General features: G+C 66.2%; 1 protein-coding gene across 1 annotated transcript in view; it reads right to left on the bottom strand.

Moving 5' to 3' along the window:
* LOC140406452 (DNA-directed RNA polymerase III subunit RPC7-like) overlaps positions 1–20,014 on the bottom strand; it is a gene marked incomplete at its 3' end in the record, with an annotated part of 113,135 nt that extends 93,121 nt beyond the window's left edge. Inside the window, exon 1 of the mRNA XM_072494491.1 lies at positions 19,809–20,014. Coding sequence (XP_072350592.1) covers positions 19,809–19,928 — 120 coding nt within the window. The remainder of the gene's footprint in view (positions 1–19,808) is intronic.
* Between the last annotated feature and the right edge of the window lie 268 nt (positions 20,015–20,282).

Raw genomic sequence — 20,282 nt, 5'->3', positions numbered from 1 at the left:
GTCCCTCTGACCCTCCGTACAGAGCAGCTCCCTCTGACCCTCCCTCCAGAGCAGCTCCCTCTGACCCTCCGTACAGAGCAACTCCCTCTGACCCTCCGTACAGAGCAGCTCCCTCTGACCCTCCGTACAGAGCAACTCCCTCTGACCCTCCCTCCAGAGCAGCTCCCTCTGACCCTCCGTACAGAGCAGCTCCCTCTGACCCTCCGTACAGAGCAGCTCCCTCTGACCCTCCGTACAGAGCAACTCCCTCTGACCCTCCCTCCAGAGCAACTCCCTCTGACCCTCCGTACAGAGCAACTCCCTCTGACCCTCCCTCCAGAGCAGCTCCCTCTGACCCTCCGCACAGAGCAGCTCCCTCTGACCCTCCGCACAGAGCAGCTCCCTCTGACCCTCCCTCCAGAGCAACTCCCTCTGACCCTCCCTCCAGAGCAGGTCCCTCTGACCCTCCCTCCAGAGCAACTCCCTCTGACCCTCCCTCCAGAGCAGCTCCCTCTGACCCTCCCTCCAGAGCAGCTCCCTCTGACCCTCCGTACAGAGCAGCTCCCTCTGACCCTCCCTCCAGAGCAACTCCCTCTGACCCTCCGTACAGAGCAGCTCCCTCTGACCCTCCCTCCAGAGCAACTCCCTCTGACCCTCCGTACAGAGCAACTCCCTCTGACCCTCCGTACAGAGCAACTCCCTCTGACCCTCCGTACAGAGCAGCTCCCTCTGACCCTCCGTACAGAGCAGCTCCCTCTGACCCTCCGTACAGAGCAACTCCCTCTGACCCTCCGTACAGAGCAACTCCCTCTGACCCTCCGTACAGAGCAGCTCCCTCTGACCCTCCGTACAGAGCAGCTCCCTCTGACCCTCCGTACAGAGCAGCTCCCTCTGACCCTCCGTACAGAGCAACTCCCTCTGACCCTCCCTCCAGAGCAGCTCCCTCTGACCCTCCGTACTGAGCAGCTCCCTCTGACCCTCCGTACAGAGCAGCTCCCTCAGACCCTCCGTACAGAGCAACTCCCTCTGACCCTCCGTACAGAGCAACTCCCTCTGACCCTCCGTACAGAGCAGCTCCCTCTGACCCTCCGTAATGAGCAGCTCCCTCTGACCCTCCCTCCAGAGCAGCTCCCTCTGACCCTCCGTACAGAGCAACTCCCTCTGACCCTCCCTCCAGAGCAGCTCCCTCTGACCCTCCGTACAGAGCAACTCCCTCTGACCCTCCCTCCAGAGCAGCTCCCTCTGACCCTCCGTACAGAGCAGCTCCCTCTGACCCTCCCTCCAGAGCAGCTCCCTCTGACCCTCCCTCCAGAACAGCTCCCTCTGACCCTCCGTACAGAGCAGCTCCCTCTGACCCTCCGTACAGAGCAGCTCCCTCTGACCCTCCGTACAGAGCAGCTCCCTCTGACCCTCCGTACAGAGCAGCTCCCTCTGACCCTCCGTACAGAGCAGCTCCCTCTGACCCTCCCTCCAGAGCAACTCCCTCTGACCCTCCGGACTGAGCAGCTCCCTCTGACCCTCCCTCCAGAGCAACTCCCTCTGACCCTCCGTACAGAGCAGCTCCCTCTGACCCTCCGTACAGAGCAGCTCCCTCTGACCCTCCGTACAGAGCAGCTCCCTCTGACCCTCCGTACAGAGCAGGTCCCTCTGACCCTCCGTACAGAGCAGCTCCCTCTGACCCTCCCTCCAGAGCAGCTCCCTCTGACCCTCCGTACAGAGCAACTCCCTCTGACCCTCCGTACAGAGCAGCTCCCTCTGACCCTCCGTACAGAGCAACTCCCTCTGACCCTCCCTCCAGAGCAGCTCCCTCTGACCCTCCGTACAGAGCAGCTCCCTCTGACCCTCCGTACAGAGCAGCTCCCTCTGACCCTCCGTACAGAGCAACTCCCTCTGACCCTCCCTCCAGAGCAACTCCCTCTGACCCTCCGTACAGAGCAACTCCCTCTGACCCTCCGTACAGAGCAGCTCCCTCTGACCCTCCGCACAGAGCAGCTCCCTCTGACCCTCCGCACAGAGCAGCTCCCTCTGACCCTCCCTCCAGAGCAACTCCCTCTGACCCTCCCTCCAGAGCAGCTCCCTTTGACCCTCCGTACAGAGCAGCTCCCTCTGACCCTCCCTCCAGAGCAACTCCCTCTGACCCTCCGTACAGAGCAGCTCCCTCTGACCCTCCGTACAGAGCAACTCCCTCTGACCCTCCCTCCAGAGCAACTCCCTCTGACCCTCCCTCCAGAGCAGCTCCCTCTGACCCTCCGTACAGAGCAGCTCCCTCTGACCCTCCGTACAGAGCAGCTCCCTCTGACCCTCCGTACAGAGCAACTCCCTCTGACCCTCCGTACAGAGCAGCTCCCTCTGACCCTCCGTACAGAGCAGCTCCCTCTGACCCTCCGTACAGAGCAGCTCCCTCTGACCCTCCGTACAGAGCAACTCCCTCTGACCCTCCCTCCAGAGCAGCTCCCTCTGACCCTCCGTACTGAGCAGCTCCCTCTGACCCTCCGTACAGAGCAGCTCCCTCAGACCCTCCATACAGAGCAACTCCCTCTGACCCTCCGTACAGAGCAACTCCCTCTGACCCTCCGTACAGAGCAGCTCCCTCTGACCCTCCGTAATGAGCAGCTCCCTCTGACCCTCCCTCCAGAGCAGCTCCCTCTGACCCTCCGTACAGAGCAACTCCCTCTGACCCTCCGTACAGAGCAGCTCCCTCTGACCCTCCGTACAGAGCAGCTCCCTCTGACCCTCCGTACAGAGCAACTCCCTCTGACCCTCCGTACAGAGCAGCTCCCTCTGACCCTCCGTACAGAGCAGCTCCCTCTGACCCTCCGTACAGAGCAGCTCCCTCTGACCCTCCGTACAGAGCAACTCCCTCTGACCCTCCCTCCAGAGCAGCTCCCTCTGACCCTCCGTACTGAGCAGCTCCCTCTGACCCTCCGTACAGAGCAGCTCCCTCAGACCCTCCGTACAGAGCAACTCCCTCTGACCCTCCGTACAGAGCAACTCCCTCTGACCCTCCGTACAGAGCAGCTCCCTCTGACCCTCCGTAATGAGCAGCTCCCTCTGACCCTCCCTCCAGAGCAGCTCCCTCTGACCCTCCGTACAGAGCAACTCCCTCTGACCCTCCCTCCAGAGCAGCTCCCTCTGACCCTCTGTACAGAGCAACTCCCTCTGACCCTCCCTCCAGAGCAGCTCCCTCTGACCCTCCGTACAGAGCAGCTCCCTCTGACCCTCCCTCCAGAGCAGCTCCCTCTGACCCTCCCTCCAGAACAGCTCCCTCTGACCCTCCGTACAGAGCAGCTCCCTCTGACCCTCCGTACAGAGCAGCTCCCTCTGACCCTCCGTACAGATCAGCTCCCTCTGACCCTCCGTACAGAGCAGCTCCCTCTGACCCTCCGTACAGAGCAGCTCCCTCTGACCCTCCCTCCAGAGCAACTCCCTCTGACCCTCCGGACTGAGCAGCTCCCTCTGACCCTCCCTCCAGAGCAACTCCCTCTGACCCTCCGTACAGAGCAGCTCCCTCTGACCCTCCGTACAGAGCAGCTCCCTCTGACCCTCCGTACAGAGCAGCTCCCTCTGACCCTCCGTACAGAGCAGGTCCCTCTGACCCTCCGTACAGAGCAGGTCCCTCTGACCCTCCGTACAGAGCAGCTCCCTCTGACCCTCCCTCCAGAGCAGCTCCCTCTGACCCTCCGTACAGAGCAACTCCCTCTGACCCTCCGTACAGAGCAGCTCCCTCTGACCCTCCGTACAGAGCAACTCCCTCTGACCCTCCCTCCAGAGCAGCTCCCTCTGACCCTCCGTACAGAGCAGCTCCCTCTGACCCTCCGTACAGAGCAGCTCCCTCTGACCCTCCGTACAGAGCAACTCCCTCTGACCCTCCCTCCAGAGCAACTCCCTCTGACCCTCCGTACAGAGCAACTCCCTCTGACCCTCCCTCCAGAGCAGCTCCCTCTGACCCTCCGCACAGAGCAGCTCCCTCTGACCCTCCGCACAGAGCAGCTCCCTCTGACCCTCCCTCCAGAGCAACTCCCTCTGACCCTCCCTCCAGAGCAGGTCCCTCTGACCCTCCCTCCAGAGCAACTCCCTCTGACCCTCCCTCCAGAGCAGCTCCCTCTGACCCTCCCTCCAGAGCAGCTCCCTCTGACCCTCCGTACAGAGCAGCTCCCTCTGACCCTCCGTACAGAGCAGCTCCCTCTGACCCTCCCTCCAGAGCAACTCCCTCTGACCCTCCGTACAGAGCAGCTCCCTCTGACCCTCCCTCCAGAGCAACTCCCTCTGACCCTCCGTACAGAGCAACTCCCTCTGACCCTCCGTACAGAGCAACTCCCTCTGACCCTCCGTACAGAGCAGCTCCCTCTGACCCTCCGTACAGAGCAGCTCCCTCTGACCCTCCGTACAGAGCAACTCCCTCTGACCCTCCGTACAGAGCAACTCCCTCTGACCCTCCGTACAGAGCAGCTCCCTCTGACCCTCCGTACAGAGCAGCTCCCTCTGACCCTCCGTACAGAGCAGCTCCCTCTGACCCTCCGTACAGAGCAACTCCCTCTGACCCTCCCTCCAGAGCAGCTCCCTCTGACCCTCCGTACTGAGCAGCTCCCTCTGACCCTCCGTACAGAGCAGCTCCCTCAGACCCTCCGTACAGAGCAACTCCCTCTGACCCTCCGTACAGAGCAACTCCCTCTGACCCTCCGTACAGAGCAGCTCCCTCTGACCCTCCGTAATGAGCAGCTCCCTCTGACCCTCCCTCCAGAGCAGCTCCCTCTGACCCTCCGTACAGAGCAACTCCCTCTGACCCTCCCTCCAGAGCAGCTCCCTCTGACCCTCCGTACAGAGCAACTCCCTCTGACCCTCCCTCCAGAGCAGCTCCCTCTGACCCTCCGTACAGAGCAGCTCCCTCTGACCCTCCCTCCAGAGCAGCTCCCTCTGACCCTCCCTCCAGAACAGCTCCCTCTGACCCTCCGTACAGAGCAGCTCCCTCTGACCCTCCGTACAGAGCAGCTCCCTCTGACCCTCCGTACAGAGCAGCTCCCTCTGACCCTCCGTACAGAGCAGCTCCCTCTGACCCTCCGTACAGAGCAGCTCCCTCTGACCCTCCCTCCAGAGCAACTCCCTCTGACCCTCCGGACTGAGCAGCTCCCTCTGACCCTCCCTCCAGAGCAACTCCCTCTGACCCTCCGTACAGAGCAGCTCCCTCTGACCCTCCGTACAGAGCAGCTCCCTCTGACCCTCCGTACAGAGCAGCTCCCTCTGACCCTCCGTACAGAGCAGGTCCCTCTGACCCTCCGTACAGAGCAGCTCCCTCTGACCCTCCCTCCAGAGCAGCTCCCTCTGACCCTCCGTACAGAGCAACTCCCTCTGACCCTCCGTACAGAGCAGCTCCCTCTGACCCTCCGTACAGAGCAACTCCCTCTGACCCTCCCTCCAGAGCAGCTCCCTCTGACCCTCCGTACAGAGCAGCTCCCTCTGACCCTCCGTACAGAGCAGCTCCCTCTGACCCTCCGTACAGAGCAACTCCCTCTGACCCTCCCTCCAGAGCAACTCCCTCTGACCCTCCGTACAGAGCAACTCCCTCTGACCCTCCGTACAGAGCAGCTCCCTCTGACCCTCCGCACAGAGCAGCTCCCTCTGACCCTCCGCACAGAGCAGCTCCCTCTGACCCTCCCTCCAGAGCAACTCCCTCTGACCCTCCCTCCAGAGCAGCTCCCTTTGACCCTCCGTACAGAGCAGCTCCCTCTGACCCTCCCTCCAGAGCAACTCCCTCTGACCCTCCGTACAGAGCAGCTCCCTCTGACCCTCCGTACAGAGCAACTCCCTCTGACCCTCCCTCCAGAGCAACTCCCTCTGACCCTCCCTCCAGAGCAGCTCCCTCTGACCCTCCGTACAGAGCAGCTCCCTCTGACCCTCCGTACAGAGCAGCTCCCTCTGACCCTCCGCACAGAGCAGCTCCCTCTGACCCTCCCTCCAGAGCAACTCCCTCTGACCCTCCGTACAGAGCAGCTCCCTCTGACCCTCCGTACAGAGCAGCTCCCTCTGACCCTCCCTCCAGAGCAACTCCCTCTGACCCTCCGTACAGAGCAGCTCCCTCTGACCCTCCCTCCAGAGCAGCCCCCTCTGTCCCTCCGTACAGAGCAACTCCCTCTGACCCTCCCTCCAGAGCAACTCCCTCTCACCCTCACTCCAGAGCAGCTCCCTCTGACCCTCCGCACAAAGCAGCTCCCTCTGACCCTCCGTACAGAGCAACTCCCTCTGACCCTCCCTCCAGAGCAACTCCCTCTGACCCTCCGTACAGAGCAGCTCCCTCTGACCCTCCGCACAGAGCAGCTCCCTCTGACCCTCCGCACAGAGCAGCTCCCTCTGTCCCTCCGTACAGAGCAGCTCCCTCTGACCCTCCGTACAGAGCAGCTCCCTCTGACCCTCCGCACAGAGCAGCTCCCTCTGTCCCTCCGTACAGAGCAACTCCCTCTGACCCTCCGTACAGAGCAGCCCCTCTGACCCTCCGTACAGAGCAGCTCCCTCTGACCCTCCGTACAGAGCAGCCCCTCTGACCCTCCGTACAGAGCAGCTCCCTCTGACCCTCCGTACAGAGCAGCCCCTCTGACCCTCCGTACAGAGCAGCTCCCTCTGACCCTCCATACAGAGCAGCTCCCTCTGACCCTCCGTACAGAGCCACTCCCTCTGACCCTCCGTACAGAGCAGCTCCCTCTGACCCTCCCTCCAGAGCAGCTCCCTCTGACCCTCCGTACAGAGCAGCTCCCTCTGACCCTCCGTACAGAGCAGCTCCCTCTGACCCTCCGTACAGAGCAACTCCCTCTGACCCTCCGTACAGAGCAGCTCCCTCTGACCCTCCGTACAGAGCAACTCCCTCTGACCCTCCGTACAGAGCAGCTCCCTCTGACACTCCCTCCAGAGCAGCTCCCTCTGACCCTCCGTACAGAGCAGCTCCCTCTGACACTCCCTCCAGAGCAACTCCCTCTGACCCTCCGTACAGAGCAGCTCCCTCTGACCCTCCCTCCAGAGCAGCTCCCTCTGACCCTCCGTACAGAGCAGCTCCCTCTGACCCTCCCTCCAGAGCAACTCCCTCTGACCCTCCGTACAGAGCAGCTCCCTCTGACCCTCCCTCCAGAGCAACTCGCTCTGACCCTCCGTACAGAGCAGCTCCCTCTGACCCTCCGTACAGAGCAGCTCCCTCTGACACTCCCTCCAGAGCAACTCCCTCTGACCCTCCGTACAGAGCAGCTCCCTCTGACACTCCCTCCAGAGCAACTCCCTCTGACCCTCCGTACAGAGCAGCTCCCTCTGACCCTCCGTACAGAGCAGCTCCCTCTGACCCTCCCTCCAGAGCAACTCCCTCTGACCCTCCGTACAGAGCAGCTCCCTCTGACCCTCCGTACAGAGCAACTCCCTCTGACCCTCCGTACAGAGCAGCTCCCTCTGACACTCCCTCCAGAGCAACTCCCTCTGACCCTCCGTACAGAGCAGCTCCCTCTGACCCTCCGTACAGAGCAGCTCCCTCTGACACTCCCTCCAGAGCAACTCCCTCTGACCCTCCGTACAGAGCAGCTCCCTCTGACCCTCCCTCCAGAGCAGCTCCCTCTGACCCTCCGTACAGAGCAGCTCCCTCTGACCCTCCCTCCAGAGCAACTCCCTCTGACCCTCCGTACAGAGCAGCTCCCTCTGACCCTCCCTCCAGAGCAACTCCCTCTGACCCTCCGTACAGAGCAACTCCCTCTGACCCTCCGTACAGAGCAACTCCCTCTGACCCTCCGTACAGAGCAGCTCCCTCTGACCCTCCGTACAGAGCAGCTCCCTCTGACCCTCCGTACAGAGCAACTCCCTCTGACCCTCCGTACAGAGCAGCTCCCTCTGACCCTCCGTACAGAGCAGCTCCCTCTGACCCTCCGTACAGAGCAGCTCCCTCTGACCCTCCGTACAGAGCAACTCCCTCTGACCCTCCCTCCAGAGCAGCTCCCTCTGACCCTCCGTACTGAGCAGCTCCCTCTGACCCTCCGTACAGAGCAGCTCCCTCAGACCCTCCGTACAGAGCAACTCCCTCTGACCCTCCGTACAGAGCAGCTCCCTCTGACCCTCCGTAATGAGCAGCTCCCTCTGACCCTCCCTCCAGAGCAGCTCCCTCTGACCCTCCGTACAGAGCAACTCCCTCTGACCCTCCCTCCAGAGCAGCTCCCTCTGACCCTCCGTACAGAGCAACTCCCTCTGACCCTCCCTCCAGAGCAGCTCCCTCTGACCCTCCGTACAGAGCAGCTCCCTCTGACCCTCCCTCCAGAGCAGCTCCCTCTGACCCTCCCTCCAGAACAGCTCCCTCTGACCCTCCGTACAGAGCAGCTCCCTCTGACCCTCCGTACAGAGCAGCTCCCTCTGACCCTCCGTACAGAGCAGCTCCCTCTGACCCTCCGTACAGAGCAGCTCCCTCTGACCCTCCCTCCAGAGCAACTCCCTCTGACCCTCCGGACTGAGCAGCTCCCTCTGACCCTCCCTCCAGAGCAACTCCCTCTGACCCTCCGTACAGAGCAGCTCCCTCTGACCCTCCGTACAGAGCAGCTCCCTCTGACCCTCCGTACAGAGCAGCTCCCTCTGACCCTCCGTACAGAGCAGGTCCCTCTGACCCTCCGTACAGAGCAGCTCCCTCTGACCCTCCCTCCAGAGCAGCTCCCTCTGACCCTCCGTACAGAGCAACTCCCTCTGACCCTCCGTACAGAGCAACTCCCTCTGACCCTCCGTACAGAGCAGCTCCCTCTGACCCTCCGTACAGAGCAACTCCCTCTGACCCTCCCTCCAGAGCAGCTCCCTCTGACCCTCCGTACAGAGCAGCTCCCTCTGACCCTCCGTACAGAGCAGCTCCCTCTGACCCTCCGTACAGAGCAACTCCCTCTGACCCTCCCTCCAGAGCAACTCCCTCTGACCCTCCGTACAGAGCAACTCCCTCTGACCCTCCCTCCAGAGCAACTCCCTCTGACCCTCCGCACAGAGCAGCTCCCTCTGCACAGAGCAGCTCCCTCTGACCCTCCGCACAGAGCAGCTCCCTCTGACCCTCCCTCCAGAGCAACTCCCTCTGACCCTCCCTCCAGAGCAGCTCCCTCTGACCCTCCGTACAGAGCAGCTCCCTCTGACCCTCCCTCCAGAGCAACTCCCTCTGACCCTCCGTACAGAGCAGCTCCCTCTGACCCTCCGTACAGAGCAACTCCCTCTGACCCTCCCTCCAGAGCAACTCCCTCTGACCCTCCCTCCAGAGCAGCTCCCTCTGACCCTCCGTACAGAGCAGCTCCCTCTGACCCTCCGTACAGAGCAGCTCCCTCTGACCCTCCGCACAGAGCAGCTCCCTCTGACCCTCCGCACAGAGCAGCTCCCTCTGACCCTCCCTCCAGAGCAACTCCCTCTGACCCTCCGTACAGAGCAGCTCCCTCTGACCCTCCGTACAGAGCAGCTCCCTCTGACCCTCCCTCCAGAGCAACTCCCTCTGACCCTCCGTACAGAGCAGCTCCCTCTGACCCTCCCTCCAGAGCAGCCCCCTCTGTCCCTCCGTACAGAGCAACTCCCTCTGACCCTCCCTCCACAGCAACTCCCTCTCACCCTCCCTCCAGAGCAGCTCCCTCTGACCCTCCGCACAGAGCAGCTCCCTCTGACCCTCCGTACAGAGCAACTCCCTCTGACCCTCCCTCCAGAGCAACTCCCTCTGACCCTCCGTACAGAGCAGCTCCCTCTGACCCTCCGCACAGAGCAGCTCCCTCTGACCCTCCGTACAGAGCAGCTCCCTCTGTCCCTCCGTACAGAGCAGCTCCCTCTGACCCTCCGTACAGAGCAGCTCCCTCTGACCCTCCGTACAGAGCAGCTCCCTCTGACCCTCCCTCCAGAGCAACTCCCTCTGACCCTCCGTACAGAGCAGCTCCCTCTGACCCTCCCTCCAGAGCAACTCCCTCTGACCCTCCGTACAGAGCAACTCCCTCTGACCCTCCGTACAGAGCAACTCCCTCTGACCCTCCGTACAGAGCAGCTCCCTCTGACCCTCCGTACAGAGCAGCTCCCTCTGACCCTCCGTACAGAGCAACTCCCTCTGACCCTCCGTACAGAGCAGCTCCCTCTGACCCTCCGTACAGAGCAGCTCCCTCTGACCCTCCGTACAGAGCAGCTCCCTCTGACCCTCCGTACAGAGCAACTCCCTCTGACCCTCCCTCCAGAGCAGCTCCCTCTGACCCTCCGTACTGAGCAGCTCCCTCTGACCCTCCGTACAGAGCAGCTCCCTCAGACCCTCCGTACAGAGCAACTCCCTCTGACCCTCCGTACAGAGCAGCTCCCTCTGACCCTCCGTAATGAGCAGCTCCCTCTGACCCTCCCTCCAGAGCAGCTCCCTCTGACCCTCCGTACAGAGCAACTCCCTCTGACCCTCCCTCCAGAGCAGCTCCCTCTGACCCTCCGTACAGAGCAACTCCCTCTGACCCTCCCTCCAGAGCAGCTCCCTCTGACCCTCCGTACAGAGCAGCTCCCTCTGACCCTCCCTCCAGAGCAGCTCCCTCTGACCCTCCCTCCAGAACAGCTCCCTCTGACCCTCCGTACAGAGCAGCTCCCTCTGACCCTCCGTACAGAGCAGCTCCCTCTGACCCTCCGTACAGAGCAGCTCCCTCTGACCCTCCGTACAGAGCAGCTCCCTCTGACCCTCCCTCCAGAGCAACTCCCTCTGACCCTCCGGACTGAGCAGCTCCCTCTGACCCTCCCTCCAGAGCAACTCCCTCTGACCCTCCGTACAGAGCAGCTCCCTCTGACCCTCCGTACAGACCAGCTCCCTCTGACCCTCCGTACAGAGCAGCTCCCTCTGACCCTCCGTACAGAGCAGGTCCCTCTGACCCTCCGTACAGAGCAGCTCCCTCTGACCCTCCCTCCAGAGCAGCTCCCTCTGACCCTCCGTACAGAGCAACTCCCTCTGACCCTCCGTACAGAGCAGCTCCCTCTGACCCTCCGTACAGAGCAACTCCCTCTGACCCTCCCTCCAGAGCAGCTCCCTCTGACCCTCCGTACAGAGCAGCTCCCTCTGACCCTCCGTACAGAGCAGCTCCCTCTGACCCTCCGTACAGAGCAACTCCCTCTGACCCTCCCTCCAGAGCAACTCCCTCTGACCCTCCGTACAGAGCAACTCCCTCTGACCCTCCCTCCAGAGCAACTCCCTCTGACCCTCCGCACAGAGCAGCTCCCTCTGCACAGAGCAGCTCCCTCTGACCCTCCGCACAGAGCAGCTCCCTCTGACCCTCCCTCCAGAGCAACTCCCTCTGACCCTCCCTCCAGAGCAGCTCCCTCTGACCCTCCGTACAGAGCAGCTCCCTCTGACCCTCCCTCCAGAGCAACTCCCTCTAACCCTCCGTACAGAGCAGCTCCCTCTGACCCTCCGTACAGAGCAACTCCCTCTGACCCTCCCTCCAGAGCAACTCCCTCTGACCCTCCCTCCAGAGCAGCTCCCTCTGACCCTCCGTACAGAGCAGCTCCCTCTGACCCTCCGTACAGAGCAGCTCCCTCTGACCCTCCGCACAGAGCAGCTCCCTCTGACCCTCCGCACAGAGCAGCTCCCTCTGACCCTCCCTCCAGAGCAACTCCCTCTGACCCTCCGTACAGAGCAGCTCCCTCTGACCCTCCGTACAGAGCAGCTCCCTCTGACCCTCCCTCCAGAGCAACTCCCTCTGACCCTCCGTACAGAGCAGCTCCCTCTGACCCTCCCTCCAGAGCAGCCCCCTCTGTCCCTCCGTACAGAGCAACTCCCTCTGACCCTCCCTCCACAGCAACTCCCTCTCACCCTCCCTCCAGAGCAGCTCCCTCTGACCCTCCGCACAGAGCAGCTCCCTCTGACCCTCCGTACAGAGCAACTCCCTCTGACCCTCCCTCCAGAGCAACTCCCTCTGACCCTCCGTACAGAGCAGCTCCCTCTGACCCTCCGCACAGAGCAGCTCCCTCTGACCCTCCGTACAGAGCAGCTCCCTCTGTCCCTCCGTACAGAGCAGCTCCCTCTGACCCTCCGTACAGAGCAGCTCCCTCTGACCCTCCGCACAGAGCAGCTCCCTCTGTCCCTCCGTACAGAGCAACTCCCTCTGACCCTCCGTACAGAGCAGCCCCTCTGACCCTCCGTACAGAGCAGCTCCCTCTGACCCTCCGTACAGAGCAGCCCCTCTGACCCTCCGTACAGAGCAGCCCCTCTGACCCTCCGTACAGAGCAGCTCCCTCTGACCCTCCGTACAGAGCAGCCCCTCTGACCCTCCGTACAGAGCAGCTCCCTCTGACCCTCCGTACAGAGCAGCTCCCTCTGACCCTCCGTACAGAGCCACTCCCTCTGACCCTCCGTACAGAGCAGCTCCCTCTGACCCTCCCTCCAGAGCAGCTCCCTCTGACCCTCCGTACAGAGCAGCTCCCTCTGACCCTCCGTACAGAGCAGCTCCCTCTGACCTTCCGCACAGAGCAGCTCCCTCTGACCCTCCGTACAGAGCAACTCCCTCTGACCCTCCGTACAGAGCAGCTCCCTCTGACCCTCCGTACAGAGCAACTCCCTCTGATCCTCCGTACAGAGCAGCTCCCTCTGACACTCCCTCCAGAGCAACTCCCTCTGACCCTCCGTACAGAGCAGCTCCCTCTGACCCTCCGTACAGAGCAGCTCCCTCTGACACTCCCTCCAGAGCAACTCCCTCTGACCCTCCGTACAGAGCAGCTCCCTCTGACACTCCCTCCAGAGCAACTCCCTCTGACCCTCCGTACAGAGCAGCTCCCTCTGACCCTCCGTACAGAGCAGCTCCCTCTGACCCTCCCTCCAGAGCAACTCCCTCTGACCCTCCGTACAGAGCAGCTCCCTCTGACCCTCCGTACAGAGCAACTCCCTCTGACCCTCCGTACACAGCAGCTCCCTCTGACACTCCCTCCAGAGCAACTCCCTCTGACCCTCCGTACAGAGCAGCTCCCTCTGACCCTCCGTACAGAGCAGCTCCCTCTGACACTCCCTCCAGAGCAACTCCCTCTGACCCTCCGTACAGAGCAGCTCCCTCTGACACTCCCTCCAGAGCAACTCCCTCTGACCCTCCGTACAGAGCAACTCCCTCTGACCCTCCGTACAGAGCAGCTCCCTCTGACCCTCCGTACAGAGCAGCTCCCTCTGACCCTCCCTCCAGAGCAGCTCCCTCTGACCCTCCGTACAGAGCAACTCCCTCTGACCCTCCGTCTAGAGCAGCTCCCTCTGACCCTCCGTACAGAGCAACTCCCTCTAACCCTCCGTACAGAGCAACTCCCTCTGACCCTCCGTACAGAGCAACTCCCTCGGACCCTCCCTCCAGAGCAACTCCCTCTGACCCTCCGTACAGAGCAGCTCCCTCTGACCCTCCGCACAGAGCAGCTCCCTCTGACCCTCCGTACAGAGCAGCTCCCTCTGTCCCTCCGTACAGAGCAGCTCCCTCTGACCCTCCGTACAGAGCAGCTCCCTCTGACCCTCCGCACAGAGCAGCTCCCTCTGTCCCTCCGTACAGAGCAACTCCCTCTGGCCCTCCATACAGAGCAGCCCCTCTGACCCTCCGTACAGAGCAGCTCCCTCTGACCCTCCGTACAGAGCAGCCCCTCTGACCCTCCGTACAGAGCAGCTCCCTCTGACCCTCCGTACAGAGCAGCCCCTCTGACCCTCCGTACAGAGCAGCTCCCTCTGACCCTCCGTACAGAGCAGCTCCCTCTGACCCTCCGTACAGAGCCACTCCCTCTGACCCTCCGTACAGAGCAGCTCCCTCTGACCCTCCCTCCAGAGCAGCTCCCTCTGACCCTCCGTACAGAGCAGCTCCCTCTGACCCTCCCTCCAGAGCAGCTCCCTCTGACCCTCCGCACAGAGCAGCTCCCTCTGACCCTCCGTACAGAGCAACTCCCTCTGACCCTCCGTACAGAGCAGCTCCCACTGACCCTCCGTACAGAGCAACTCCCTCTGACCCTCCGTACAGAGCAGCTCCCTCTGACACTCCCTCCAGAGCAACTCCCTCTGACCCTCCGTACAGAGCAGCTCCCTCTGACCCTCCGTACAGAGCAGCTCCCTCTGACACTCCCTCCAGAGCAACTCCCTCTGACCCTCCGTACAGAGCAGCTCCCTCTGACACTCCCTCCAGAGCAACTCCCTCTGACCCTCCGTACAGAGCAGCTCCCTCTGACCCTCCGTACAGAGCAGCTCCCTCTGACCCTCCCTCCAGAGCAACTCCCTCTGACCCTCCGTACAGAGCAGCTCCCTCTGACCCTCCGTACAGAGCAACTCCCTCTGACCCTCCGTACAGAGCAGCTCCCTCTGACACTCCCTCCAGAGCAACTCCCTCTGACCCTCCGTACAGAGCAGCTCCCTCTGACCCTCCGTACAGAGCAGCTCCCTCTGACACTCCCTCCAGAGCAACTCCCTCTGACCCTCCGTACAGAGCAGCTCCCTCTGACACTCCCTCCAGAGCAACTCCCTCTGACCCTCCGTACAGAGCAACTCCCTCTGACCCTCCGTACAGAGCAGCTCCCTCTGACCCTCCGTACAGAGCAGCTCCCTCTGACCCTCCCTCCAGAGCAGCTCCCTCTGTACAGAGCAACTCCCTCTGACCCTCCGTCTAGAGCAGCTCCCTCTGACCCTCCGTACAGAGCAACTCCCTCTAACCCTCCGTACAGAGCAACTCCCTCTGACCCTCCGGACTGAGCACCTCCCTCTGACCCTCCGTACAGAGCAACTCCCTCTGACCCTCCGTACAGAGCAACTCCCTCTGACCCTCCGGACTGAGCACCTCCCTCTGACCCTCCGGACTGAGCACCTCCCTCTGACCCTCCGGACTGAGCACCTCCCTCAGTGCCTCCCTCCAGAATACCTCAGGGACCTGGCGACAGGGTGAGGGATCAGGGTCGGGGGTGAGAAGTCAGTCAGGGAGAGGGGGGGGTGAGGGGTCAGGGTGGGGGCGGTGAGGGGTCAGGGTGGGGGCGGTGAGGGGTCATGGTGGGGGCGGTGAGGGGTCAGGGTGGGGGCGGTGAGGGGTCAGGGTGGGGGCGGTGAGGGGTCAGGGTGGGGGCGGTGAGGGGTCAGGGTGGGGGCGGTGAGGGGTCAGGGTGGGGGCGGTGAGGGGTCAGGGTGGGGGCGGTGAGGGGTCAGGGTGGGGGCGGTGAGGGGTCAGGGTGGGGGCGGTGGGGGGGTGAGAGGGTCTGGGGGGGGTGAGAGGGTCTGGGGGGGGTGAGAGGGTCTGGGGGGGGTGAGAGGGTCTGGGGGGGGGTGAGAGGGTCTGGTGGGGGGGTGAGAGGGTCTGGTGGGGGGGTGAGAGGGTCTGGGGGGGGTGAGAGGGTCTGGGGGGGGTGAGAGGGTCTGGGGGGGGGTGAGAGGGTCTGGGGGGGGGTGAGAGGGTCTGGGGGGGGTGAGAGGGTCTGGGGGGGGTGAGAGGGTCTGGGGGGGGTGAGAGGGTCTGGGGGGGGTGAGAGGGTCTGGGGGGGGTGAGAGGGTCTGGGGGGGGTGAGAGGGTCTGGGGGGGGTGAGAGGGTCTGGGGGGGGGTGAGAGGGTCTGGGGGGGGGTGAGAGGGTCTGGGGGGGGGTGAGAGGGTCTGGGGGGGGGTGAGAGGGTCTGGGGGGGGGTGAGAGGGTCTGGGGGGGGTGAGAGGGTCTGGGGGGGGGGTGAGAGGGTCTGGGGGGGGGGTGAGAGGGTCTGGGGGGGGTGAGAGGGTCTGGGGGGGGTGAGAGGGTCTGGGGGGGGTGAGAGGGTCTGGGGGGGGTGAGAGGGTCTGGGGGGGTGAGAGGGTCTGGGGGGGTGAGAGGGTCTGGGGGGGGGGTGAGAGGGTCTGGGGGGGTGAGAGGGTCTGGGGGGGTGAGAGGGTCTGGGGGGGTGAGAGGGTCTGGGGGGGTGAGAGGGTCTGGGGGGGTGAGAGGGTCTGGGGGGGTGAGAGGGTCTGGGGGGGTGAGAGGGTCTGGGGGGGGGGGTGAGAGGGTCTGGGGGGGGGGGTGAGAGGGTCTGGGGGGGGGGTGAGAGGGTCTGGGGGGGGGGTGAGGGGGTCTGGGGGGGGGGGTGAGGGGGTCTGGGGGGGGGGGTGAGAGGGTCGGGGGTCAGGGGGGAGGGGACCTGGGGTCAGGGGACCGTCATGGGGGGGGTGAGAGGGTCTGTGGGAGGGGGTATTGAGAGGGTCTGGGGGGGGGGGGGTGAGAGGTTCGGGGGGGGGGGGAGTGAGAGGGTCTGGGGGGGAGTGAGAGGGTCTGGGGGGGGAGTGAGAGGGTCTGGGGGGGGAGTGAGAGGGTCTGGGGGGGGGGGGAGTGAGAGGGTCTGGGGGGGGGGGGGGAGTGAGGCGGTCTGGGGGGGGCAGTGAGAGGGTCTGGGGGGGGGGGTGAGAGGGTCGGGGGTCAGGGGGGATGGGACCGGGGGTCAGGGGACCGTCATGGGGGGGGTGAGAGGGTCTGTGGGAGGGGGTATTGAGAGGGTCTGGGGGGGGGGGGGTGAGAGGTTCAGGGGGGGGGGAGTGAGAGGGTCTGGGGGGGAGTGAGAGGGTCTGGGGGGGAGTGAGGGGGTCTGGGGGGGGAGGGAGAGGGTCTGGGGGGGGAGGGAGAGGGTCTGGGGGGGGAGGGAGAGGGTCTGGGGGGGGAGGGAGAGGGTCTGGGGGGGGAGGGAGAGGGTCTGGGGGGGGAGGGAGAGGGTCTGGGGGGGGAGGGAGAGGGTCTGGGGGGGGTGAGAGGGTCTGGGGGGGGGTGAGAGGGTCGGGGGGGGTGAGAGGGTCTGGGGGGGGTGAGAGGGTCTGGGGGGGGTGAGAGGGTCTGGGGGGGGTGAGAGGGTCTGGGGGGGGGTGAGAGGGTCTGGGGGGGGGTGAGAGGGTCTGGGGGGGGTGAGAGGGTCTGGGGGGGGGTGAGAGGGTCTGGGGGGGGTGAGGGGGGGGTCCGGGGCGAGGGGGGGGTCCGGGGCGAGGGGGGGGTCCGGGGCGAGGGGGGGGTCCGGGGCGAGGGGGGGGTCCGGGGCGAGGGGGGGGTCCGGGGCGAGGGGGGGGTCCGGGGCGAGGGGGGGGTCCGGGGCGAGGGGGGGGTCCGGGGCGAGGGGGGGGTCCGGGGCGAGGGGGGGGTCCGGGGCGAGGGGGGGGTCCGGGGCGAGGGGGGGGTCCGGGGCGAGGGGGGGGTCCGGGGCGAGGGGGGGGTCCGGGGCGAGGGGGGGGTCCGGGGCGAGGGGGGGGTCCGGGGCGAGGGGGGGGGTCCGGGGCGAGGGGGGGGGTCCGGGGCGAGGGGGGGGTCCGGGGCGAGGGGGGGGTCCGGGGCGAGGGGGGGGTCCGGGGCGAGGGGGGGGTCCGGGGCGAGGGGGGGGTCCGGGGCGAGGGGGGGGTCCGGGGCGAGGGGGGGGTCCGGGGCGAGGGGGGGGTCCGGGGCGAGGGGGGGTCCGGGGCGAGGGGGGGTCCGGGGCGAGGGGGGGTCCGGGGCGAGGGGGGGTCCGGGGCGAGGGGGGGTCCGGGGCGAGGGGGGGTCCGGGGCCAGGGGGGGGTCCGGGGCCAGGGTGGAGGGGGCCAGGGTGGAGGGGGCCAGGGTGGAGGGGGTCAGGGTGAGGGGTCAGGGTGGGGGGTCAGGGTGGGGGTGAGGGGTCAGAGTGGGTGTGAGGGGTCAGAGTGGGGGTGAGGGGTCAGAGTGGGGGTGAGGGGTCAGAGTGGGGGTGAGGGGTCAGAGTGGGGGTGAGGGGTCAGAGTGGGGGTGAGGGGTCAGAGTGGGGGTGAGGGGTCAGAGTGGGGGTGAGGGGTCAGAGTGGGGGTGAGGGGTCAGAGTGGGGGGCAGGGTGGGGGTGAGGGGTCAGAGTGGGGGGCAGGGTGGGGGTGAGGGGTCAGGGTGAGGGGTCAGGGTCGGGGATGGGGGTCGGGGATGGGGGGTCGGGGATGGGGGGTCGGGGTGAGGGGTCGGGGGTGAGGGGTGGGGGGTGAGGGGTGGGGGTGAGGGGTGAGGGGTGGGGGGTGGGGGGTGGGGGGTGAGGGGTGGGGGGTGGGGGGTGAGGGGTGGGGGGTGAGGGGAGGGGGGTGAGGGGAGGGGGGTGAGGGGTGGGGGGTGAGGGGTGGGGGGTGGGGGGTGAGGGGTGGGGGGTGGGGGGTGGGGGGTGGGGGGTGAGGGGTGAGGGGTGAGGGGTGGGGGGTGAGGGGTCGGGGTGAGGGGTGGGGGGTGAGGGGTCGGGGTGGGGGGTGAGGGGTGGGGGGTGAGGGGTCGGGGGTGAGGGGTCAGGGGTGAGGGGTCAGGGGTCAGGGGTCAGGGGTGAGGGGTCAGGGGTGAGGGGTCAGGGGTGAGGGGTCAGGGGTGAGGGTGGGGGTCTGGGTGTGGGGTCAAGGTGAGGGGTCAGGTTGGGGGTGAGGGGTAAGGGTGAGATGGAGGGTGGGGGTGAGGGGTCAGGGTCGGGGGTGAGGGGTCAGGGTCGGGGGTGAGGGGTCAGGGTCGGGGGTGAGGGGTCAGGGTCGGGGGTGAGGGGTCAGGGTCGGGGGTGAGGGGTCAGGGTCGGGGGTGAGGGGTCAGGGTCGGGGGTGAGGGGTCAGGGTCGGGGGTGAGGGGTCAGGGTCGGGGGTGAGGGGTCAGGGTGGGGTTGAGGGGTCAGGGTGGGGTTGAGGGGTCAGCGTGGGGTTGAGGGGTCAGGGTGGGGTTGAGGGGTCAGGGTGTGGGGTCAGGGTCAGGGTGAGGGTCAGGGTGGGGGGTCAGGGTGAGGGGTCAGGGTGAGGGGTCAGGGTGAGGGGTCAGAGTGGGGGTGAGGGGTCAGAGTGGGGGTGAGGGGTCAGAGTGGGGGTGAGGGGTCAGAGTGGGGGTGAGGGGTCAGAGTGGGGGTGAGGGGTCAGAGTGGGGGTGAGGGGTCAGAGTGGGGGTGAGGGGTCAGAGTGGGGGGCAGGGTGGGGGTCAGGGTGAGGGGTCAGGGTGAGGGGTCAGGGTGAGGGGTCAGGGTGAGGGGTCAGGGTGAGGGGTCAGGGTGAGGGGTCAGGGTGAGGGGTCAGGGTGAGGGGTCAGGGTGAGGGGTCAGGGTGAGGGGTCAGGGTGAGGGGTCAGGGTGAGGGGTCAGGGTGAGGGGTCAGGGTGAGGGGGTGAGGGTGAGGGGGTGAGGGGTCAGGGTCGGGGGTGAGGGGTCAGGGTCGGGGGTGAGGGGTCAGGGTCGGGGGTGAGGGGTCAGGGTCGGGGGTGAGGGGTCAGGGTCGGGGGTGAGGGGTCAGGGTCGGGGGTGAGGGGTCAGGGTCGGGGGTGAGGGGTCAGGGTCGGGGGTGAGGGGTCAGGGTCGGGGGTGAGGGGTCAGGGTCGGGGGTGAGGGGTCAGGGTCGGGGGTGAGGGGTCAGGGTCGGGGGTGAGGGGTCAGGGTCGGGGGTGAGGGGTCAGGGTGGGGATGAGGGGTCAGGGTGGTGGTGAGGGGTCAGGGTGTGGGTGAGGGGTCGGGGGTGAGGGGTCGGGGGTGAGGGGTCGGGGGTGAGGGGTCGGGGTGAGGGGTCGGGGGTGAGGGGTCGGGGGTGAGGGGTCAGGGGTCAAGGAGGGGGGTCAGGGTGGGGGTGAGGGGTCAGGGTGAGGTGGAGGGTGGGGGTGAGGGGTCAGGGTCGGGGGTGAGGGGTCAGGGTGAGGGGTCAGGGTGAGGGGTCAGGGTGAGGGGTCAGGGGTCAAGGAGGGGGGTCAGGGTGGGGGTGAGGGGTCAGGGTGAGGTGGAGGGTGGGGGTGAGGGGTCAGGGTCGGGGGTGAGGGGTCAGGGTCGGAGGTGAGGGGTAAGGGTCGGGGGTGAGGGGTCAGGGTCGGGGGTGAGGGGTCAGGGTCGGGGGTGAGGGGTCAGGGTGAGGGGTCAGGGTGAGGGGTCGGGGTGAGGGGTCAGGGTGAGGGGTCAGGGTGAGGTGGAGGGTGGGGGTGAGGGCGGCCTTACCGGGTATGTGGGTCCGGGCTGCAGGGTGGGAGGAGGCAGACTCTCCCCCTTGCCCATGGCCAGCAGCTCCGGGCTCAGAGCCACAGGAGGCGGGGGCCGGCCCCGAGCGCCCGGCATCATCACCCGGACACACGGCGCGGGGAGGCCGCTCAGCGGCGCAGTCACAGCCCGGCCCGGGCAGCACTCTCCCCGCTCTGAATCCAGGGGGCGGGGCCGAGCCCGGGCATGCGCAATCTCCCCTCCCTCTGATGGACTTTCTCAGGGCTGGAGGCGGGGCTCCCTTGGGGGCGGGGCCGGACCCGGGCATGCGCAGTCTCCCCTCCCTCTGATGGACTTTCTCAGAGCTGGAGGGCGGGGCTCCCTTGGGGGCGGGGCCTGACCCGGGCATGCGCACTCTCCCCCTCCCTCTGATAGACTTTCTCAGAGCTGGAGGGCGTGGCTCTCCCTGGGGGCGGGGCCGGACCCGGGTATGCG

Source organism: Scyliorhinus torazame, unplaced genomic scaffold (assembly GCF_047496885.1).
Source record: "Scyliorhinus torazame isolate Kashiwa2021f unplaced genomic scaffold, sScyTor2.1 scaffold_543, whole genome shotgun sequence".
In the NCBI taxonomy this organism is placed as follows: Eukaryota; Metazoa; Chordata; class Chondrichthyes; order Carcharhiniformes; family Scyliorhinidae; genus Scyliorhinus; species Scyliorhinus torazame.
The sequence above is the reverse complement of the archived record's forward strand: the minus strand, read 5'-3'. Positions and strand labels throughout refer to the sequence as shown.